General features: G+C 42.9%; 1 protein-coding gene across 1 annotated transcript in view; it reads left to right on the top strand.

Annotated features, from left to right (window-relative positions):
- Positions 1–1,441: 1,441 nt before the first annotated feature.
- BIVM (basic, immunoglobulin-like variable motif containing) overlaps positions 1,442–19,237 on the top strand; it is an 82,857-nt gene continuing 65,061 nt past the window's right edge. Inside the window, exons 1-10 of the mRNA XM_050937535.1 lie at positions 1,442–1,531; positions 2,931–3,224; positions 7,483–8,074; positions 9,733–9,859; positions 11,124–11,219; positions 11,320–11,424; positions 12,350–12,444; positions 14,186–14,318; positions 15,331–15,414; positions 17,522–17,618. Coding sequence (XP_050793492.1) covers positions 7,594–8,074; positions 9,733–9,859; positions 11,124–11,219; positions 11,320–11,424; positions 12,350–12,444; positions 14,186–14,318; positions 15,331–15,414; positions 17,522–17,618 — 1,218 coding nt within the window. The 5' untranslated portion in view covers positions 1,442–1,531; positions 2,931–3,224; positions 7,483–7,593. The remainder of the gene's footprint in view (positions 1,532–2,930; positions 3,225–7,482; positions 8,075–9,732; positions 9,860–11,123; positions 11,220–11,319; positions 11,425–12,349; positions 12,445–14,185; positions 14,319–15,330; positions 15,415–17,521; positions 17,619–19,237) is intronic.

Genomic DNA, 19,237 nt, shown 5'->3' with positions numbered 1-19,237 from the left:
GAAGGCTAAACAGGGAAAGAAATCAGCTCTTGTCAGGTTTAATTTACATAAATAATGATGCCCTCATGCTTTTCTGTATAATGTTTTATTGTATTGTTAAGAGTTTGTGGTCTGTTTTTGGAAATGATGTTATTTCATATGTACAGGTACATATATTTATGAAAGTGTGGAGAAATTTGGAAAGGGATAGCCTGGGGAACGTGAGCCACCCTGAACTGAGCGATATTAGACTCTGGTAGGGTAGAGAATCCAAAACATCCCTGTGGATTTAGGTCAGGTGTTTTGTTTTGCCTACATAGCAATGCTCTGTGTTATCTAGTGTTGATGCTGGGCCTGTGGTACTAGTCTGGGTGGCTATAAGATATAGGAGGAGTTAGATTGAAGCAGACAGGATTCTAGTGCCTGCTTAAATACTAGTAGGCCTATCTGAATTCATGGGTGAGGTTACAGGTAGTTGAGGATTGTAGTATACACTCTCTGGGTCTTCAGTAAGCTGAGTTACGTAAGAGTGAGGGGGCTTATTATGTTCCTCACTTTATGGTTTTGATCATTATGAAAAGGTAACAAGAGTATTTAGGTTTTAAATTTGTGAAATGGGGCAGGAGCGAGGGGAGAGAAGGTTTTAGATGGGCTTGGGTCACACATGTTATTTATTTTAGAAAGGGACCCCAGATGTATTACTGAAACCAGCCCTGGTTACTTGGCCCTGGACAGAAGGATGGCAACTCAATTAAATCTGTATACATTGCTGAAGGTGGTAGGAAAAATAGTTATCCTCACAACACCAAGCACTGACACTTTATTCTTTGTATGTTTTTCCTATCCCCAATAACAGCATCTACAATAACCCCATCAAGAAATGTTCCTTTATTGGAAATACATATACATAGACTTTTGTTCTTTTAACTATAATTTATCATTACTTTTGTGTTGAAACACAAAATACACAGTAAATTAAATCTCCAAGAAAGGGGATCTTATTTCATAGGTGTTTTATGTTATTGTGAATAGGTTTGTGTAAAAACACAGAGAATAAGTTACATGGAGAAGAATTTCAAGACCAATATTATTTTAAAAAGGAAATATCATGGCCACACAGTTAAATTGTGTCCTATGTTCTTAAAAACTCATACATCAGGTTTTCAGCCAACCACTGACAAGAGTCAAGAAGGATTTTGGGTGGGGAGAGCTGTTATCTCCTTCCCCTGAGGCAGCAGGAATGGCCACAGCTAGAGGCAGGGCCAGGGCTCTGAATTCTCTCCCACAGGCGCTAGGCTGGGTGGTTCTTGCTCACATGGCTCAGGGTCTAACTGAGCGCCCTGCTCCTGGAGCAATCAGGCGGAATTTTGCAGGAGTCTCTGTTTTCCTCACAGAATTTCTGGCCACCGCTAGGCGCCGCCGGACTCAGCAGAGCCCAGCTCGCCGTGAGCGGAGCGCTCAGCCTGGCTGGGCTGGAGGCTGCTCGCTCTTTGATCCTGCTGCTGCCGGGGTCAGGAGCGGGCCTGGGGGACCCGGCCAGCTCCGGCGAAGGGTGAGCAAGGGCGGGGGCGTTCGCACCACGCTGCGTGCAGCTGCGGGGTGGGGCTGCCCTGCAGCTGGGCTCGGGGGGGGGCCTGGGCCGGGGCTGCCCCGGGGTGGGGGCGCTGGTGTCTGGGGGCTGCCCTGCAGCTGGGCGCTGTGGGGCTGGTGTCTGGGCCGGCACTGCCCCGTGGCTGGGTTCTGTGCGGAGGGGGGGCGCTGGAGTCTGGGCCGGGGGCTGCCTTGTAGGTGGGGGTGGGGTCTGTGGGGAGGGGGGGCGCTGGGCCCTGGGGGGGCTGGGCCGAGGGCTGCCCTGTAGTTGGGGGTGGGGTGGGGGTGAGGTCTGTGGGGAGGGGGGGCGCTAGGCCCTGGGGGGGGGGGGCTGGGTCGAGGGCTGCCCTGTAGTTGGGGGTGGTGGGGGCTGGGCTCTGTCGGGAGGGGGGGCACTGGTGGCTGGGCCGGGGGCTGCCCTGTAGCGTGGGGTGGGGCGAGGCTGGCTCTGGCGGGAGGGGGGTGTGGGTGTCTGGACCAGAAGGTGCCCCGTGGCTGGGCTCTGGGGGGCAGGGGGTGTAGGGTCAGGAATGAATTTTCCCCCCCCAGATCACATTGACAGAGGCCTTAGAGGTTTTTTTGCCTTGTGCAGTGTGTGGGTCTGGGTGCAGGTCACTTGACAGGATTACCTAGGTCAGTGGTTCTCAGACTGTGGGTCAGGACCCTGTTTTAATGGGTCTCCAGGACTGGCTTAGACTTACCAGGACCTAGTTTTAAGCCAGAGCCTGAGGACTTCAGCCCTGGGTGGTGAGGCTCAGACTGAGCTTCAGCTTTGTTTCCCCCCAGGCGGTGGGGCTTTGGCTCCCCCCACGTGGGGCAACAGGGCTCGGGGCAGGCTCAGGCTTGGGTCCCCCCTCCTGGGGTTGTGTAGTAATTTTTATTGTCAGACGAGGGGCATGGTGCAATGAAGTTTGAGAACCCCTGACCTAGGTATACCTCACTTAATGATTTCCCTGTTATTGGCTATTGCAGGGGCCTCGAGCAGGGATGCACCTCATTCCCCCCAGTCTCTTGTGCCTGTGGCACATAACAGTCTAGTCTCCTGTGAGCTGTAATACTTTAGTCTAATTTCAGTTGTTGGGTTTAGTGTGTATGGGTGCTGGCGGTATGTGATATACAGGTCAGACTAGATGATCTGGTGGTCCTTTCTGGCCTTACTCTCTCTGACTCTACAGAGTAAAATATTCCCCCTTACTTTTTACTGCTTGGACAGAGATCCACAGAGGTTACTGAGCTTCTCGCCCCACTTGTGTGGGAGATGTGGGCTATCTGTTCATGGATCTACAGAGCACAATCTGGTACAGTCTGTCAGTGCCAAACTAATTTCTAAAATAAGCTTAAATCATTTAATCTATTTTTAGGTCTGTTTGGCTAAGCCAGTACTATTGCTATCCTAATGATAGTAATTTGGCTCAAAGAAAAATGCTTTGGAAGCAAAATTGTTACATAATTGCCTCCAAGGCTGCTGGCCAGCTATGGTTCTACAAGCCTTCCAAAGAGTGAAACCTGGGAAGATGCTCTCCATTCTAAGATGTGCATTACCCTTGGAAGCAGTCTCATAAAATTCTGGCTTTGGTGTTGGACCTCTCCTTTTCCTACCGCCCCCCGTTTCCAAGTTGTAAACCTGACTGGACCACTGGACACTTGAGAACTCAGTGAGTTTGCGTACCTATCACCATCACCAAGGGCCACAAAAGCCCTCTAGTTTGAGGACCCATTCTATGCAGCATAGTCCGCTTTCCACTGTTTGAAGTGCCTCTATGGCAAGGGACTGCTATATTTAAGGGTTATAAAGCTTAATTATGCAATTTTATAATTTGTAGTATTAAACTTTATATGTTAGCATCTCGTAGCTTTTAGCTCCTTCTTTGTTTTCTTTTTAAATATCAAATGTCCAGAGTCTCAGATGGGCAGCTTTTTGAATGTATTGTGATAAATCACCATAAATAAATATATATTTATATTTAATATTTATGTGATGGTAGTGGCTAGAGGCCCCACTCAAGATTGCCGTATGAGTCTCTCGATGTCACTGTTTCAGCTAAATTTGAAAACAAGTTAGCTGTCTTGAAGCTGGTGGGGGAAAACATTAGTATTAGGACAGAGCACCATGTAGCGTGGGCTGGGGTAACCATAGAGAAACAGCTTTGTTACATCAACCCTAGCAGCCGATCTGTTCTCATCAGCTGCCAAGGGGAACCCCATGGCAGACAGCCACTGTCAGCAATAGCAGTGGTAACCCCAAAGGTTCAAAAATCATGAGTAAGAGTCACCAAAAATCACAAGATTGGCTTTAAAACAATGAGATTATGTTAAAATAATAGATCTGGCGTTCTTTTTATTTTTCTTCTGCTTTTTTAGGTGTTAGGTGCACTGGGGTCATATTTTGAAGCTTTCTCCACCACCACAAGGGCTAGAAAAATAGGCGCCGACTCTGTGGGTGCTGAGCACCCACCAATGACCTTGCTGATCAGCTCCTCCCCCTCCTAGTGCCTCCTGCCTGCCATGATCAGCTGTTCAGCAGCGGGCAAGAGGTGCTGTGAGGGGAGGGGGCACCCTTGAGGGAGGGGGCAAAACGGTGGGAAGAGACAGAGCCAGGGAGGGAAGAGGAGGGGCCTTAGGGAAAGGGGTAGAGTGGGGCAGAGCAGGGGTCGAGCACCCCCGGGGAAATGACAGTCGACACCTGTGACTAGAATGTACTTTTCCTTTAAGAATGAAGGAAAAGTACATTCTAGTCACAGGTGTCGACTGTCATTTCCCCGGGGGTGCTCGACCCCTGCTCTGCCCCACTCTACCCCTTTCCCTAAGGCCCCACCTCTTCCCTCCCTGGCTCTGTCTCTTCCCACCCTGTTTTGCCCCCTCCCTCAAGGGTGCCCCCTCATCACATATTCACTTGACTCCAGAAGTTGGAACTTTAAGGAAAACAATAATTACCAGCAAAGAATCCTGTGGCACCTTATAGACTAACAGATGTTTTGGAGCATGAGCTTTCGTGGGTGAATACCCACTTCCTCAGATGGGACATGCATCTGAGGAAGTGGGTATTCACCCACGAAAGCTCATGCTCCAAAACGTCTGTTAGTCTATAAGGTGCCACAGGATTCTTTGCTGCTTTTACAGATCCAGACTAACACGGCTACCCCTCTAATAATTACCATGAGATGCAGGACAAAATCATGCGTGTCGATAACACTACAATAGAGGATTTTCTAATTGCAGGGAGACCCTAGGAGTCCATGTGTAGCTGTGCTGGTTTCCAGCCTCTCACCGTGCAGGGGCTGCCTGCTCCATGGTGACAGCCAAGGCACTGTGACTTGCCCACTCCCTTGAGTGCTTCCTTTAATCTGCCTCAGTTCTCCATCCTGGCAGCCCGCCAGTCCTCCCTCCCCAAGGTCCCCCACACCCACTGACATCTCAGAGCTTCTCCTGACCCCCACCCAGACCGGTGTAGCAGAGACTTACATGCATGTTGCACTCCACATGGGTGGGGGGGCCACCCATGGCCTGGGTGGAGCCACAACACCGTAACAGCTCCTGGGTGTAGGGTGGGAGGATCCCCCCACCACCACGGGCCCAGCCCTTGCACAGCCTGCATCAGCCACTCTATAGCATGACACCCATCAGTCTTCCTCAAAAGTCGTCCCACCCGTCAGTCTTCCTCACAAGCTCCATCCACCACACCTCTGCCGCACTGTCATTGTGCAACTGTCCATCCCTCTCTTCCCGCACTGAGGTGCTGTGGGAGCGCTGGGCAATACCATTGGTAGGGGAAGAGGGGCAGAGATGCACTGCTCTGCTTCAGTCCTTGTGCAATTTCCACCCTGCTGGCTATCATGAACAATCCAGGGGCTATGGGAGGTTGTTTCCATCTGAGTTCCCCTCTCCTTTGCCTGGTCACCCCTTCCTCTGGTGAGGTTTGGTATCGTCCAGGCAGCTGTGCTGAGTAGGAAGGGGGTACGGGTGAGTTGGAGCTTGAAGCCCCCACCCCCCACTTTGTTTCCAGTGTGATCACATCCCAGCTGCTGCCAATCAAGAGACATGGGAGCCACCATGCAGGTAATGACCCGGGGCCTTCAGCACCCACATCCTGGGGGGAAGGCGAGAGGCCGGGGAGGCCTCCTCATGTGCCACGTCCTGAGGAGAAGTGGGGTGGGGTGGATCTGTTGCAGCTTGTGGTGGCCACTGCCCTTTGGGCAGGGCTGGGCTGTGGCAGCCGCTTGCTCCTCTCAGCCTGGCCAATGAGCGGTGAAATCCTGCCCTCTGCTGCGGCTGCTCTGGCTCCTCCCACCAGAACATTAACTCTGGAACCTACTGACTATGGCATGAGCTCCTGATCCAGCCCCATGTGTGGGCGGGGCATTCATGATGTGAAGATCCGCTGCTATCTTTGGGCCTGGGACAGATACTATGGAAGGTTCTAATGCTGTTGCTACCCGTTGCATACTAGCGTGTGTGCAATGTTCTCATGTGCATGGTGCTGGCCAATAAAAGGTCATTAGAGCCTTCTAGTGAAGGAGGGTTCACTCTGCTCAGTGGTTCCTGATACCACCCTAGGTACAAACAACTGTAGCTCCAGCTACCTTAGGAAATGGTGTGTGGATGTGTACCGGGTGTGGTTGTAACAACTTGTCTGTGCCTTGTCTAAGTGTAATTTATGGTGATATTAGAGAGACCTGCCAATGCAGAGTCCTTTGCGGGATTGGGACCTGAAATGGTAGCAAATACACGCATTCATTTTACCAGTGTCGACGGGACCACTATATCTACTGCAAATTGAAATCCATAGCTGTAGCCATAGCTCAGTGTTGTCTACGATGTGTAATACAAAGGATTGTATTGGAGAGGGGTTATGGTTTATTGGCTAAGTATAGATACTAGAAGTCAGCATTGCCAGGTTCTGTTTCTAGTTCTTGGACAAATTGCTTACCTCTTCTGTGAGACAAGGTGACTCAGGTAATATCTTTTTTATTGGACCAACTTCTGTGGGAGAGCGAACACCATCCAGAGCTCTTCTTCAGGTCTGGGAAAGGTACGTGGATTGTCATAGTTAAATGCAAAGTGGAAGATGCTAAATGCATCGTGTCTCTCATACCCTGGGACTAACGCAGCTACAACAATGCGTATTAACTCTTCTCTGTGTGTTTCTTCATATTTGTTATCCATGTTGCAGTGGTGTGGATGATTTCAAGGATGCCATCACCTTGATTTTAAAACTTTAATTAAAAGTAGCTTTTAATAGTACATCTGCCTCATTTTCTTGTGTGTATAAAACAAACATGCACACAAAACCAAACCCCAAACCTTTTCTTCCCCTGTTGCTATGTGAAAGACCCATACAAACAAAAGGGAAGACTGAGTGACTATACAGGGAAGACAGTGACTCACTGTACACAAGTGATGGTAAATACACAAACTGAAAAGGAAATGTTTCTGTTCTTCTAGTTACAATAAATCTGATAGCAAAACTAGGTAAGATTTTCAGTGAGGAGTGAGAGTCTTTTTTAGTTGATACCCCTTTAATTCAGTAATGATTGGAAAATGCTTTGATTACTGTTATAATAAACTGCAGTGTTCATGCATATGCCAGTTGTCTCTGTCTAAAAACTATTTACTTTTTTATCCTAAATTGTTTTTTAAAAAATGACTTATTGAGGGTTGACCCAGTATGCTGTCAGCACAGAGTATGCTGTTGGCACTTCGCAAATAATGAAAGCTCTATATGTAGCAGCATCCTAGCAGTACTTAGAGAAAGCAAATGTTTGGACAGCAGTGTAGAGCATTCTGTATTCTGAAATGTATTGCAGCTCCCATTGTTTGCAATGTTTAAAGTAAAAGGCTTTGTTTAAAGTTTGTATATAGCTTGTTTATCAGCTGAGGTGTGCTGTGGTAACAGTAGCTTTTCCCTTCTTGCAGGTAACTCATCGGTAGCTTGCAAATCTGCAGGCAATGATGTAGGCTAAATTTTTATTTAAAAAAAAATTGCTGAGCACTTCTTAGCTAGACAGAACTTTTTAGTATCATTCAATGCCTAACATTGCAGAAGGTGAAAGGGAGAATGGTTCTCGACACAAAGAAAACAGACCTGAAAAAAAATCTCCAGAAGCTACTCTTCATAATGATGTAAAGCCATATTGCACTTCAGATGCATCCGCTGCGTCACTGGGTCCTACTGGAGATGGGCATTATCCATGGGGATGTCCTGTGACTCACACCCGAGAAAAAATTTATACTATCTGCTCAGACTATGCTTTTTTAAACCAGGTAACGTCTGTTCATAAAAGTCCAAGTGCTACAGTTAGTGCCTGCCTCCCAGATAGTGCTGCCTTAAATGTTGGAAATAATACACCTAACTTCATTGGCATTCAAAGTGGAACTTCTGAGATAATCTACAATGAAGACACTAACTTGGAAAATTTATCTAGTAGTCTTGGAAAGCTTCCACTGGCATGGGAAATTGACAAATCAGAGTTCAATGGAGTGACCCCAAATCTGAAAAACAGAGCAGGTAAGACATTACAGCACTGCATCATTCAGAAAAATGCTTCAGGAGTGTTGTGGCGGGCCAGTGCAAGACCCTCCTCCACTTACATTGTGCCCTGGAACTACGTAGATGAACACACTCACCATCTGTGTTGTAGAAATGGTCTTTGTGCTGGCCCCACAGATGCTGGTCTTGGGGGCTTGGATAGGAGTGGGTCAGGCAAGGGGAGTAGTGGCTGCAGTGTTCCCAACCTCGTAGTTCTTGCTTCCTTACTCTACCTTTTGCTTTCCTGTAGAACCCAGTAATTTATTTGATATGGCATACATTTCAAGCTGTGTAGAAATAATACAAGGCATTGTAAATCTTATGTGCTCATATAAGCCAACCTGTTTTCCACCTAAGGGGAGTGGGGAAATGAATACTTTATTATTGTGTTCTCTTGGTATTACACTTTGTCACCGTTGGACTGACGTCTGTTTTTAAAAGGGAAGAAATTGCTGGCCTTGTGACTTTCAGCTTTGATCCAGCTACTTTGAAAAACTGCCCAAAGGCTCCTGTGAGAATACTGACAAAAGCAAACGTTATCTTTATACAATTAAATTTATTATGCATGGAGAAAGTCAAAATTTCCCAAACACTGTTCAAATATTTTGAATTGTGTATGTATAAGATGTTCAACTGTTTTCTCCACTGTTCTGTGTTCCTCTTGTTTCTGCTTAGCCAAAGATTTTAATGGTTTATTGACCATGCATATGTACACAACTGATTTTTATATCTGGCCTATAATCACTGTGTATGCCTAGAGCCATTGCTTTTTTCTTATGAGTTGGCTGACCAGTCGAGGTCTAATTTAGCTTAATGATTGCAAAACAGTCTTTGCAACTCTAAGATATAAAATGCTATTGGCTTTGTCTTTGTGTATTCATGTAGCGCTCTTTTGAAAGATAAGATATATGGATAATGTGTATTTTACAGGTATTTTTCAATTCTGCTAAAATATGTACCAGTATATTTCACTGTGGTTCAGAAATATGTAGTCGCAAAACAGGATTGAAAATACTCCCTCTCAGCTGTTTTTATTCTTCTTCCTGTACAGTGACTTGCAATAAGGGAAAGTTCCTGGGGATATATTTCCTCTCTGCATGTCCCTAGGCACGCCTGTCTCGTGCACTAACAACCACGCTTTCTGACTGAAGACGTTGCTTATGCAAATTAGCAGATATATCCATCTAATCGCATTATATGTATAATATGAGGCTATTGTCAGTGGTCTGCTCTCCCTCTAGTGCACCAAACTGGCTCTGGAGAGGTCATGGAAGGCCACCAATTACTGGGATGGCTGGGGTGAGAGAGGCTCACAATGTTTGTGGAGGCCATTCAGTATGACCTTTTTAATCCATTCTGTAGGTGATTATAGAGAATAGAAATATTCTTCAGTAAAATGAGCTATTGTGTAAAAGTTATGTGCCAGTTTACTGGTTCTTCCCAAAGCTGTTGGCAGTCCCAGTTCACAAGCTAACTTTTCCTTCCAATGGAAATAATCACAGTACACCTCTATCCATGCAGCATACTGTCTTTTTGTTAGAAGTACATTGAATGCCTTCTGGTTTAGGGCATTATAGTGAAAATATTTAGCTTGTATATTAAGCATTCATTAACTGCTTCTAAAATTTATCTTGCAGGAAACATGAAGAAACAAGTAACAAAGAAAAAATCTTTGGACAAAAAAAGCAAACAATACAGGGAGTGTTCTCAACATTCCACTGTTGAAGAAATAAAGCAGCGGAAAGTGCTCGACCTCAGGAGATGGTAGTATTTAAAAGTCATAATTAAGATTACCATAGTATGCAGAGCTTGTTTGTGAATGTTGTTGCTGGCTGTTTTATTTTAAATTTTAATATGTCATAGTTTTTTTTAATAGTTGGATAGAAGAGTATATGGGATCTGTTAAACATAGAGTTAGTGAACTAGACCTGATACGTACTACAAGAGGATCTGGATCTTGTGAACATAAGAACGGCCATACTGGGTCAGACCAAAGGTCCATCTCGCCCATTATCCTGTCTTCTGACAGTGGCCAGTGCCAGGCCCCTAGAGGGAATGAACAGAACCATTCTCTGTCACTCATTCCCAGCTTCTGGCAAACAGAGGCTAGGGACATCATCCCTGCCAATCCTTATTGTTGTTAAGATACTGTGTGCCATCATTTACGTTTCCTACATATTTGGAAACTTCTACAAAAAAGTTTTGGTTGAATCATAAAAAGTGAGAGCCCATTAGCATGAGCAGGCAATGTGTAAATTTACTCACATACAAGTGTAGCTTATTCTGACTTTCTGCCCTTCTTTTGTGGTCAGGGCTACTTAAGCAAAATCTCTCAGTCATACAGAACTGAGAATGTACTACAGAATGTTCACTAAGAACTGGGTTGAAGCCACTAACTAATTTTAACCTGTCAGAAGGTTTCTGTGGCATGGGAAATAAAGGTTAGGATAGGGAATCTGTGACCTAAAGTCATCTCCATTAGTGAAGTTTCAAAGAGTTGCAATTGAGTAAGGAATTGCAGTATCAGAAAGCTATTGACTTGAAAGGCTGGCTGGCTAAGGTATTGTTATTGGGATACATGTAATCTTTTCCACAAGATCATTAATGTAGACTTGACCTATATCAGTTCTGCCCCCAAATTATTTCTATGATTAGTAGGCCCTTGTGAATTAAGTTAGTGGTCTCAGCACAGATCTTGATGGAGTGGGATCAACATCACCACCTAATTTTAGAAATGTTAAGAAAATGAATGCGTGTGAAATTTGTGCTTGTGAAATATGCCAGATTTCCACTTTATTTACTTTTCCTGGGTGAAGTCCCATGAAAGAGAAATTGACATATTTACTTCAGATTTTTTAAATTCATATATGCAGGTTGAGACTTACCAGTGACTTATTTTAAAGGCAAGGTGAGACAAAATACTTCAGTTTTTTTAAAACACTATTTGACTTTTGGGTAAATTGTCACAAATGAAAGTGCAGCAAGCTGCATATATCTAAATAAAGAAAATTTTTCTCTTTCTTCTCAGGTATTGTATTAGCCGACCACAATATAAGACTTCCTGTGGAATTTCCTCTCTAGTGTCTTGCTGGAATTACTTATATAGCATACTGGGGGCTGGAAAGTACGTCATTTCTATTCCATTTCAATTTCAAGGAACCTAAAATGGCTATCTAAATACTCTATTAATTATAGTTAATTATGATTATCAATTTCATTTTCAGCCTGCCACCTATTACTCAAGAAGAAGCCTTGCATATTTTGGGCTTTCAACCCCCATTTGAGGAAATTAGGTTTGGTCCCTTTACAGGAAATACAACTTTAATGAGGTACAATTTATTTTCTTGAAGCAACTGAAATGCTAATGTATAGAATAATTTTCTAATTCTAAAAATAATTAGATTGTCACTCTTAAAACAGCAATAATATATTCTGACTAACTCACTGTGTTTTATTTGAGCTTTCTGAAAATGTCATGAACAATTAAACAAACCTTAAGGGTTCTGACAACAGAGCCCAGAGTCTGTTTTTAATAGCTTTTTACCTGAGCTGTTTTTGCTGTCCTACTATTTTTGTATGCTTCTACACTGATAGCTCTAGTGACTAGAGACTGAAGTTATGTTTTCATTGCATTACTACTGCCTGTGCTGTGAGTCTGCACTGGAAGGGTGACATAGGGTACCCAAATGCTAACATGGGGGGAAAGCTCTTCCCCTCCCTTTTTTTAAAATCCATAGTTCACCTTTCTTTTTAGAAGTACATCTGTCTCCATGTCAGTTCTCCATATCCTTTCAGTCCTTTGCCACTTATAAGATATTACTAAATATGTCAAATGCCATGATAGTTTTATGTGCAGACCTATTTAGGGATTGGAGTGAGACTTCTAATTAGCTGTACCTGAGAATAAGAACTTTTGTTCATTATAGATCTGTGTGGGATTTGAACTAGTAAGATAAAGGTGAAAAAGCTGTGTGTCCATTACCAGACTTCTGGCCCTTCCAGCTCCTTGTGATGAGTTATTTACTCCTTGTACTACTGTAGCTCCTAGCAACCCTAATTGAGACCAGGCCACTGTTGTGCAAAGTACTGCATAAACTCATTAGAAGACTATCCTTGCCACAATGAGTTTATATTCTAAATCACTAGAGGAGGAGAAGATGGCAAAAAAACAAAAAAGTATAAATATTAAGAATTATTTTGCTTCAGTGTTTGTTAAAATACCAAAATCTTTAAAATGAGTCTTATTGTTTTCAGGTGGTTTAGACAGATTAATGATCATTTCCATGTAAAAGGCTGTTCATATGTTCTATATAAACCTCATGGGAAGAACAAGACAGCTGGAGAAACTGGTAAGTAGCTAATCTTAAACTCTAATTTAGTATATAAATTGGAAAGCTCTAGTTGTAAAATGTTTTAGGATCAAGAGAACAATTTGTATAACTAAAGTCCCAACGTATGCAGTTACAGCCAGAACGACAAATGGCTCTAGGGTGACCAGACAGCAAATGTGAAAAACTGGGAAAGGAGGTGGGATGTAATAGAAGCCGATATAAGAAAAAGACCCAAAAATCGGGACTGTCTCTATAAAATCGGGACATCTGGTCACCCTGAATGGCTCTGAGCTGCATAGCTTTTCTAACCTTCCTTTTTCCCCCTTCTCAAATGTTCCTTCTTTTAACTAAAATAATATACCTTTTGTGTAATTATTATGAAATAGCTGCACTTGTAAGGTGCTAAAGGCCTTTGGCTTCCCAACCTGTATCTGGCTTCTCTCTCAAGATGTGCATTTATCATAACAGCATATCCCACCAACTGGTATGTTTTAACACTTGGGAATTCTTTATACAAAATAGATTCAGAAAGCTAACAATGTAAAAATACTAACTGACCAGTGCACTTTTTAAAAATGTCACACATCTTATACAATGTTTTAGTCTTATCATGCATCAAATGAGACAATTTTTCTTGAAATCATAATTGGCTAATCAACAAATTTGATTGGAAATACTTGCAGCATGTGTGAACTAGGTAAGTGATAACTTTACTACATGAGTCTATAATGGTCTTCTAACCTATAAATGCTAAGACGTATCAAACTTCAGATGTTGAATTGAAAGCAGTATGTCTGTTTGGGCAGAATGTCCACCAACATTAATTAATTCTACAGTTGGTGGTATCCTACCAGTAATAATACAGTAGCTGAACAGCATTTTTCAGCTACTATATCTTCCTTCCTGAATGTATAAGCCTCTACGTGAAGATTAGTCTGCATATAAAAATATAGCTGAACCTTTAAAAAAACCTTTTAGGTAGTAAACTGTCAAAGTGAAGGGGTAGCTAAGATATAGGATGCACCATGCTGCAAAGGAACCTGGGAGATTGCTAGCAATCCCCACTGCAGTTATGAGGGGCAGTTTGCTAAATTCTATCCCAAGGAGAGGAAATAACATTTTGTGTCTCTGCTCTTTAAGTGGAGAAACAAGTTTTTCTTGTTTCAGTGCTCTCCTAGTCTCTCTCCTGTTTGGATGCACTATAGTTGGATTAAGGAATATACTGAGGTCAAGAGTCAGATGTGTTTCCCAAGAAGATCATTATTCAAAAAGTGGTTCTCGATATGAAAATGTTGGTGAACCGCTGATCTAAGAATTACAAGTCTCTCTAATAGATGCTTGCCGTGTACTACAAATGCTGTCTTAACTGGTGTCAATTAAGGACAGTGGGATTCCTCTGAATGGTTGTGAATATTCTTGCTTTAGTCAGCCTTACAATATTTTGATGTAGTTCAAAACAAAACAAAAACAATCCCTAAGTCTTTAATTAGGACTCTCCTGCAAGGTGGGGGGGAAAAAAAACCAAACCAAATACTTTCTTTCAGATCTAAATATGTTTTTAGAGATTGGGATCTGAAAGAAACAAATTGAAAAACAAATATATTTGCAGACCTTTCCCATAATGCGTTATGTTGCTGCTTTTGCACTGTTACCATAAATATAACACCAGAAAATATAAGAAAAATAACTGATCTCTTCTGCTTGATACTGAATGCAAGATTAAAAGCACTTTGGAGAATGATCAGATCTTTCTTTGTAGCTGCAGGGGCCTTGGTAAAGTTAACACAAGGACTGAAAGATGAGTCGATGGCCTATATCTATCATTGCCAAAATCATTATTTTTGTCCAATTGGATTTGAAGCTACCCCTGTAAAAGCTTGTAAAGCATACAGGTAAGAATCTTGTAGTTATGCTTGCTCCTATGTGAATCTTCCAAATTATCAATGCATTTTACACATGAATTGAGTGCTGTATGAACAGAATGCTAGCCCCCTGAGTGGAAATGAAATGTCTCTTTATTTTACAGAGTTTCCAGATCTGCTGTTGATAATCTCTGCAGCAAATCTTGGCCACTTGTTTTTGCCTTGTAGCTGTGAGGTGTTTTAATAATTCAATTTCTAAGTTGGGAAAGGAAGATAGGGTGCTCAACTTGAACTGAGGAGACTATGGTTAGGTCCAGCTTAACCACAGGCTTCCTGTCTGGTTTATTTTATTTTAAGGTAAATCATTTAATCTACCCTGTGCCTAAGTTCTCCAGCTATAAAATGGGAGTAGTACTTTAACAGAATTCATCGAAGCCACTAATTGTTTCACAAAGGGTGCTGAACAGCCATTGGATAGTAACACTAGGGGTATGTCTTAAGAGCAGGATAAAGTAAGATATTTGGAGGCATTCTTAGAGAACGAGAATGGTGAGGAAAAATTTCTTCTAATTTAAACATGCTTTCTGGAGCCTTCAGTCTTCATCATTGCATACATATTACACTGTTGGCCTGATATTGTGGTCACCATTCTTCCAGTGAGAGATCTGAACAGAATTCCCTGATGAGTCAGTCAACATCACTTTTTATTAGTGAGGAGGCAGCAATGTGTGTCACAACACAAGATGTTCCTTATCTCCAGGAAATGAACAGTCACTTTCAACCTCAGTTTCCTGTGGGAAGCAGGAGTTTGAACCAGAAATCAAAGTCCTGTTTCTCCTAAGAAACTTGGATAATCTATTTTGCTAATTTATAATAGGTAATACATTATTTAATAGTTCAGTAGCCAGTTGTAATTTGTCTCAACTATACTAATAATTGTAAAATATTTCAATAAAAAAAATCTAAAAACCAATAGCAAGTTAATATGCTGCTGTTTTTCATTGCAATATGCATGCTGAGTCTTACTAGAATTGTTCAACAGAGGTCACCTCTTGCAACAAGAAGTGGAATATTGGATCTTAATTGGAGAACCAAGTAGAAAACACCCTACCATTCACTGTAAAAAGTAAGCTAATATACTTCTCTCTCTCCTCTATTTTTTTTAACTTCTAGAATATAGGTACTTAAAACATGCAGTTTCTTCTAAGAACTGCCCTCTTCAGTCAGGCATGGGCAGTACACTAACCATTTGTAGCTTCCATGATTCATGGAGTACTCAATATTTTCAGAAAAGTCAGAGTTTTAGTGAGAGTTTTGATTTTTCATATTATACTAGACCTGGGTTACTAATTCTGTGATCAAATCTACAACATGTCAACAATGTTTTTTGTGAGCACAGAGTGAGTACAATGTACAGAAGACAAGGTTTCCAGTCCCAGATGTTTACAGCCTAAATAGACAAACACAAATCAGAAAATATTGGAGACTCCGAAAAGGTGTAACTCACAGCTCTTTTTTAAGATATTTTATTTTTGTTCAGAAAATACAAACGCTTTAGATGTCTGAGTTGGAACTGATTCACTGAACAGCTTCTTCAATCTCACTTGGTGCTGGATCTCTAAAACTTGGTACCAGTTTCTGGAGGAAGGAAACAGCATTTCTCCAAAACATCAGAATTTCTGAAAAATCCATTCCTCCCAAAAAACAAACAAACCAAAACATGGGGACTCTGAGCAAAAAGGTTTCTCTGACTTTTTCTCCTGTCTGTTTGTGGGATGGTATGTTGACCCAGGGGAACAGAGCTGGTTGGAAAAATCTGGCAGTAAGCAAATAAAAATTTGTGCATCCCCCCTGCTCCCTCCTGTCCCCTGCCACGTGTTCTGTCCAGCTATTCTGAAACCTGTGCTTGTTAGACTTTTTCATAGCCAGTCAGGTCTGTCCCTTTATGTAAGACTCAGATTTTGGCAAGTGTGCCAAGGCTCTGTCAGTGAATTGGGGCAACTGGTCACTGTGGCCAAATGAGACTAAACCCCACCAAAAAGTCATCCTGTGATAGTCAGAATGCAGCTGATATACTACAGAGTGCAGTACCCTTGGCTCTCACCAGAGGAATTTTGGCCCTATGGTGTGGTATGCACAGGGAATTTACATCAGCATAGCTACGTGTCTCAGGTGCAAAGAATTCCTTCCGTCAACCTGGCTACCACCTCCCAGAAAGGTGGATTATCTGCGTGGGCAAAAGGAGTTCTCCCATTGGTGTAGGTAGTGTCTACACTGAAATGCTACAGTGGCACAGTTGCAGCTGTGCCGCTGTAGTGTTTTAAGTGTAGACATATCCTAAAGACTTCAGACAGCAAAAGGAGGAGGACCAGAGGACAAATACAGGCTTCTGTGGTGCTATTTGAGCTCATACACATGCTCCCTGCTGCCTAAGCTCTGGTTGTTCCACTATTTGCTGCTGGGAGTGAGAGGGTTTCTGAACTGGGGGGGTTAAAGGAGAAGAGTGCTGAGCCAGGGGATGAGTTTTCTAAACCAGGAGGGTCAAGTTGTGGAGGGACAGGGTTGTCTTAAGCCTGGAATAGGTGTGTGGGAGGTGTTTCAAATTTGTCAAGAAGTTAAGTAGGAAGAAGAGTCCCTCTCAGCCTGGTTATAGAGAGGGGTTGGGGCTGGGAGGTGTTTGAGTTGATGAGGGTTTGGCTGGAAGGCACTAAGGGGCTGTGGGGAAGAAAATGTGACTTGGCAGAGTTGAGAGCAGGGAGGAATGAAGTCTTTGATCTGAGGCTGTGAGAGAACAGGGATATGGGGATTCTGGGGTAAAAGGCAGATTAGAGAGGGAGAGGTTGGGACTAAGAACAGTAATGGGAGACACAGAGGGATAAATATTTTTCTTTCCACACTACTTTTTACTGTAAAATGTTGTCCAAGTTTTTACTTTGCTATCTGCAGCCTTATCACTTATTTTGAGCACCGTCCTCCACTGCAGTGAATAGTGGTAATGCTCACGGTACTGTCTAGTTGTTACTAAAATTTAAATTGTATGTCACAACTTCAGGTCTTTAACATTAATATTGATTTTTTTTTTTATGTGCTCAATCAAATCTCAGTTTTTCTATCACCGGTAAATGTGTATCATTTAAAAAATATAGAAATGAATTATTTGCGTAGTTCCATAAATTTTAGTGGTGAATGGGTTTTGTAATCTCTTCTACATGTCAGTCCATTTTATTTTGTAGGTGGGTAGATATTGTTACTGACCTGAACACTCAAAATCCAGAATACTTGGATATTCGACACCTGGAGAGGGGTCTGCAGTATAGAAAAACAAAGAAGGTAATATTGACTTATTAAGATGGCGGGAAGAACTTTTACATTAGACTTTTTTTTTTTCCAACAAGCTTATTCATTCTTCGCTGTACCTAAGAAACTGTAATTTAACTTTTTTGGTGAAGTCTTCTACAATGTTAGAGGTCCAGAGTTCAAATCCTGTGGCTACCATGCTTGAAGGAGTGAAAATTATTGGGGAAGTTCTGTGGCTTGTGTTATGCAGGAGGTCAGCCTACATAATCACGGTGGTCCCCTTTGACCTTGAAATCTCTGAATCTATTAATTATAACTTCTGCTGAGAGGGAATGCTGTGGAAATTCAGAAAACCAAACATAGATGCTAAAAGAGACACTGCAGAGCACAAGAGTTTAGGTCTGCCTGGCAGGATGTAGGATATGCCAGTCCAGGTTATTGGCCCTTCATCTTTGATACCCTATCTCATTTTACGGTGTAATTTTTTCGGGGCATACAATTACCCAGTCCCTGTGTGATGAGATCCCCGGGGTGCAGCCTGGTACTGTGGGACTGCTGTGCCCCCTTAACTCTCTCCAGCTGGGGCTGTCTCTCACAATGCTTTGCTAGTGACAAGCAGGAAGCTCCTTTAAGCACTGTGATCACTCAGCACAACAGCATGTGGAGCCCCACACACTCAGCTGGATTGCATGAATGCTCCCAGAGACACTCATAAATCTCACAGAGAAAGGCACCAGAGCCATATCCCCCCAGCTCCCAGCACTGTACCTCAGGTATATACTGTCTTGCACTGCTCAAGATGAGTAGTGCATATTTATTAATTGGTTCACCACTTCATCAGTGGAAAGTGGATATACAGCAGCCTTTGCAAAACCTGAGCAGATTTGCCCCACACTTCATACAGACTCACTGGTGAAGACAGTTAAACAAATTTATTGACTGCAAAAGAGAGATTTTAAGTGACTAGAACTGATAGGCAAAAATTCAGCGTTAGTTACCAAAATAAAATAAAATAGGAGCACACAGTCTAAACTCTCAACCCTATTAGACTGGGCAACATCTAGATTAAGCAGTTTTCCTCACCCCACAGGATATTGCAGTTCATATTACACAGATTTCACGCTTGAAACTGGGCCAGTCCCCTCAGCTGGAGTTTCAAAGTGTCCTTGCTGCTTGCCGCATAGGTGGAAGCAGGAGAAAAGCCCAGCATGTGGCCACTGTGTTCTGTTTTATAACTTCAGGCCCATGTGCTTGGGAAGCACAATTCCAGGCATGTCTGGGGGCATTGCTGAGTCCCCAGGCAAGGTTGAGCAATTCCCCTGGTGTGGCCTCATGCAGGTGAGTCATTGAATTGTAGCTCCCCTGCTGCACAATGGTTGTTGATGGGTTGTTTGACACCCCACCCAGGTGTTGGTTACTTTCCTTGTTGTTGTCTCTGGGGAGCTAATATCTGGCTGATTCCCCAACTTACAGCATGTTTTATTGACAACCATTTTACACAATTCTCATAATTTCATATGCATTAATAACATAAATGGATAGAGAAATGACTTTCAGCAGATCATAACCTTTCCCGTAATATCTTACAAGGCATGCTTTATATGTAAAATCACGATTATTTAAAAATGAGGAATATGGGGTTTCCAGGATGC

This window comes from Gopherus flavomarginatus, chromosome 1 (genome assembly GCF_025201925.1).
Source record: "Gopherus flavomarginatus isolate rGopFla2 chromosome 1, rGopFla2.mat.asm, whole genome shotgun sequence".
Lineage (NCBI taxonomy): Eukaryota > Metazoa > Chordata > Testudines > Testudinidae > Gopherus > Gopherus flavomarginatus.
This window is presented reverse-complemented; position numbering and strand designations above follow the sequence as displayed.